This window comes from Chrysochloris asiatica, unplaced genomic scaffold, assembly GCF_000296735.1.
Source record: "Chrysochloris asiatica unplaced genomic scaffold, ChrAsi1.0 scaffold00042, whole genome shotgun sequence".
NCBI lineage: Eukaryota > Metazoa > Chordata > Mammalia > Afrosoricida > Chrysochloridae > Chrysochloris > Chrysochloris asiatica.
Genome location: NW_006408560.1, coordinates 14,539,214 through 14,544,099, shown reverse-complemented (window position 1 = coordinate 14,544,099; position 4,886 = coordinate 14,539,214). Strand labels below are relative to the sequence as shown.

The 4,886-nt window shown below is 39.7% G+C and overlaps 1 protein-coding gene across 2 annotated transcripts in view; it reads left to right on the top strand.

The window, feature by feature from the left end:
• The window catches only part of GON4L (gon-4-like (C. elegans)), a 168,209-nt gene that overhangs the window by 82,869 nt on the left and 80,454 nt on the right, over positions 1-4,886 (top strand). For both annotated transcript variants that reach the window (XM_006861565.1, XM_006861566.1), the window contains exons 8-9: positions 2,269-2,388; positions 3,071-3,241. In XM_006861565.1, coding sequence (XP_006861627.1) covers positions 2,269-2,388; positions 3,071-3,241 — 291 coding nt within the window. The remainder of the gene's footprint in view (positions 1-2,268; positions 2,389-3,070; positions 3,242-4,886) is intronic.

Below are 4,886 nucleotides of genomic sequence, written 5' to 3'. Positions count from 1 at the left end.
ATATATATATATATATATATATATTTGTTGTTCTATGTGTGCCGTCAAGTTGGTTCCAACTCATAGTGACTTGGTATAGAGTGTCTGAGGCTTTAAATCTTTGCAGGAGCAGAAAATTGCAACTCTTTTTTTGTGGAGTGGCTAGTGGGCTCAAATCGCTGACCTTGTGGTTTGCTAACGCTGAAGAACCACTGTGCTCCCATATATTATATGTGTGTGTTTGTCCTGGTGTGGCACTCTAGGATCAGCATTGGATGCAAACCACAGGATTGGCAGTTCAATCCCACCAGCCGCTCCTCGGAAACCCTATACAGGGCTGATATGAGTTCAAACCGACTCAAGGGCACTTAACAACAAATAACAATATATGCAGGTAAATGACAAAGTCAGCGGTTTGAGCCCACCAGCTTATCTGCAGGTAAAAGATGAGGTTTTCTATTTACTCAAACATTTGCAGCTTCAGAAACCGTATACAGGAGGGTCACTATGAGTCAGAACCAATTCAACAGCACTTAACAATATATGGTGGTAGTGGTGGTGATGTGCTGTGGAGTCGATTCCGACTTATAGCGACCCTGTACAGCATTTCTGAGGCCGTAAATCTTTACGGGACCAGAAAACCTCATCTTTCTCCTGCGGAACAGCTGGTGGTTTCGATCTGCTGACCCTAAGGTTAGCAGCCCAATTCGTAACCACTATGCTACCAGAGTTGCTTCTATATCTATGTGTGTATGTATGTATATATATATAAAACTCTGGTAGCGTAGTAGTTATGAATTGGGCTGCAAACCTTAAGGTCAGCAGTTCTAAACCACCAGCTGTTCCACGGGAGAAAGATGAGGCTTTCTGCTCTTGTAAAGATTTACAGCCTTGGAAACGCTATACAGGGTTGCTATGAGTCGGAACCAACTCCATGCACAAAACCACCCCCATATATGTGTACACACACACACATATACTCTTTTGTGTTTGGCTATTTTTTGTTCAACATTATGCTTTCTTTTTTTTTTTTATATTGTGTATTTAGTTATAGTTTACATGGAAAAACACCAGCTTTACACTCTACCTATCATATTTTGTTTCATTGCAATGACTGCAGTCCCCTCCATGCATCATCATTCAACAGTATTTGCTTGTATTCCCTCTTTTTTTTTTTTTTTCTGGATGTACACCAAATCATTCAGGAATATATAATAAATAATTCAAACAACCAAGGGTGTACGTACCCTGCAAGCCTGCCCCCTGGATGCCAGCACACAGCCCCTCTCTCTCCATGAGTCTAGAGCCCCCAGCCACTCCATCTTTCTAAGTCATCATCTCTGCCTCCATCTCTGTGGTTGCTGCCTCTCTGAATAGGGTCCCACACTCCGATCCCTCTCTTTTACCTTTATGGTTCCAGGGTCCTCCGCTCCTAGACTGCAAGATCAACCACTCCCCTCTTTTTGGTATAAAACATCTACCTTTACATTTGCAACAATCACAATCAGTTCTGATAACAATTACTCACTCACTATTGAATCACAAGAATCTTATCCCCATCTCCTTTCACCAGCCCCATCTAGACAGGTTGAAAACTACTCAGTGGAAATTCTATCTTCAACCACACCCTCTGAATCTAAACTCTCTGTTGAAAACTTATAAGCCAGTCATTTTGTGCCTTTATGGCTCCCCCCATTTTAGGTAGCCAATGTCTAAGTTGCCTATCCCTATCAATTTTATGTACATAGGGGGGTAGGAATGATACATATATTATAATATATTATGCTTTTGAGATGTATTCATCCTATTACTTGTAGCTATATTTTGTTCTTATTCATTACTGTGTAATATTCCATTCTTTTAATGTATTGTTTGGGAAGCCTAGTGGCTCCATAGGGTAAGCACTGGACTGAAAACCACAAGGTCAGTGGTTGAAGCCCACCAAATGCTCTGCAGGAAAAGATGATGCTTTCTGTTCCCTTAAAGACGTACAGCGTCAGAAACCCTACACAGGTTTTCTGTGAATCACAACCAAAAAAGTGCTTTGTAAAGTATAGTGATGTGAAAAAGTATTTCAACACAGTTCTTTATAGTTTTTCAAAGTTTGCAGTGCCGATAAGGAAGGTGTCTGATTTCTTCTCCCACCTTCAGGATATTAAACTTCTATTTCTGCTTTATTTTTCCTTCCTTTGACTGATTAATAATTTGTGATATTTACTTTCTTAAGATACTTCAAACTCAGTGGAATGAAGTAGGAACATAAATCTAAAAATTAATTTTTTTTTTTAGAGTTTATTGGAAAGTGATGTGGAAAGCACTGCTTCATCTCCACGTGGGGCAAAGAAGTCCAGATTGAGACAGTCTTCTGAGATGACTGAGACAGATGAGGAAGGTGGCATGTTACCAGAGGTAATCAGCGTCATGCAATAGACATAAATTAGAAATTACTGGACTGAGTAAATTGTGAATTCTCTGTGGTGATTCTGGACTGTCATCTCTTGTCAGATATAATTCAAGATCAGTAATCATGCCATTATCTTTTTGGAATTTGTAAGCTCTTTAAGGGACTGAGGGCATGAAATTCTTAAGATCAGCTTTGTTTTCTACCCTGCTCTTCCCCCTTACTCTTGTGCTTGTTCTTGTGTTGCCATAAAGCTATTTTGTTTAGATCTCTCATCTCTTGGTAACCTAAGAGGCATACTGTTGGCTTCACTGGAAATAGGATGAAACCTAATGGGACAGTGCCTTTTTAATTTTGTGTGCCTCAATCTAGACAGGAATTGACTTGATGTCACTTACCGACAACAAAATCTAGACAGGAAAGGAGCATTGGTGGCGTACTGGGTTATGTGTTGGACTGCTAGCCATAATATCATCAGTTCAAATCCACCAGCTGCTCCATGGGATAAAGAGGAAGCTTTCTGCTATGGTAAAGCTTTACAGCTTCAGAAACCCTATATTGGGTCACTATGAGTTGGAATTGACTCAGTGGCAGTAGGTTTGGTTTTCTAGATGGGAAGAACATATTATTAGCATATGACAGACCCCTTTGATCACCCCTCATTTTTTAACACATTTTCCTCTTAATCAGGCTGAGAAAGTTGCCACACCTGCCATCAGGCACATCAGTGCTGAGGTAGTGCCCATGGGACCCCCACCTCCTCCAAAGCCAAAGCAGACCAAGGATAGCACTTTCATGGAGAAGTTGCATGCTGTGGATGAGGAGCTGGCTTCCAGTCCTGTCTGTGTGGATTCCTTCCAGGTAAACATTGTAATTCTAAACCACTGAGAAAGTCACATGGAATAACTTGCTGTTGCTCAAGTTGGCAAGAGAGAGAAGTGAGAGGCCAGGAAATTTTATTGTGAGAGTGGCAGCCTCTAAGGAAGGAATAAGGTATGTGGCAGAGATCATTTTTCAGTGTGGAGCAAAGGCTTAACCTCTACCCAGGCTCCCTGAATAGTACCTTTTAAAATAGTACCTCAAAAAATTTTTTTGAGGGGGAAAGTTAGAATAGGATGATGGCTAAGACTAGGCTGGGCCTAGGACTTCAGTTAGTGTTAGGGTTATAGGTATAGTTATGACTAGGGTTAAGTGTTATGGATAGGGGCTGGGCTCAGGCTATAAGTAAGGTTTGGTCTAGTTTTTGGGTTACAGTTAGGTTTATATTTGTTTATTTTTTTCTTTAAATATATTTAATTTCTTCTCCATTTGGAAGTTCTATAACTACATTGGACTCCTTGTGTGGCACTGTAGGATCGGCACTGGACTTCCATACCACATGGTCAGTAGTTCAAGCCCACCAAGCTGCTCCTCAGAGACCCTATGCAGGGTTGCTTTGAGTTGGAACTGACTCAATGGCATTTAACAACAGCAACAACATCTATTATTCGTTCTTTTTATTTTATGGTTTTGTTTTCTTACTACAAACTGATATCTCTGGTTCCCTATTTTTAGTCTTGTAAGTTTGTTTATTTTGAATACTTTTATATCTGGGTTAATTCTGGGTAATATTGTCTTATATATTAATCTCAGGTTGTTTTCTGCTGTTGTTAGTTCCCTGTCTAAAGAACTCCCTTTAGTATATTTTATAAGGTTCGTCTCGTTTTTACCAGTTCTTTTAATTTCTGTTTGTCTGGAAATGGCATAATTTCGCCTTCGTATTTGATAGATAAATTTGCTTGCTATATATATGATTCTTGGTTGGTAGTTTTTTCTTTCAGAGTTTTATATATGTTATCCCATTGTCTTTTTGACTGCATAGTTTCTGCTGAAGTAGGTAACTTTCTCCTTTGTAGGTAACTTTCCTTTTCCCAAGCTGCTATCAAGAATCTTTCCTTGGCTTTGGTTTTGAAAAGTTTGATTATGTGTTGGTGGTTTTCTTTTGGAGTCTATCCTGTATAGAGTTTTTCATTCAACTTCTTGAAATCATATCTTCTCATCTTTCATGATATTAGGGAAGTTTTCTTCTAAAAAAATTTTTTTTTTAAGCAAGAATGAGGTTTTCTTTATTCAATATTGCAAAATCAGGTGCCCAACCCAGAAAACACGGGCAGATGCCGTGATACATTTTGACAATTTTCTCTAAGTGTTTTTTTTTTTTTTTTGATCTCTTACTGTTCTAGAATTTTAGTTACATATAAGTTATTCCTCTTGATTGTTGTTGTTGTTGTCAGGTGCCATCAAGTCGGAACCGACTCATAGCGACCCCATACACAGCAGAACGAAACAATGTCCAATCCTGGGCCATTCTCACTACCGCCGCCACACTTGACGCCATCAATGATGCCACCTGGCTGATCCATATCGTTTGGGGTTGTCCTCTTTTTCTCTGACCCTCCACCTTACCCAGCATGACATCCTTCTCCAGCGACTGTTCTCTCCGGACAATGTGTCCAAAGTATGAGAG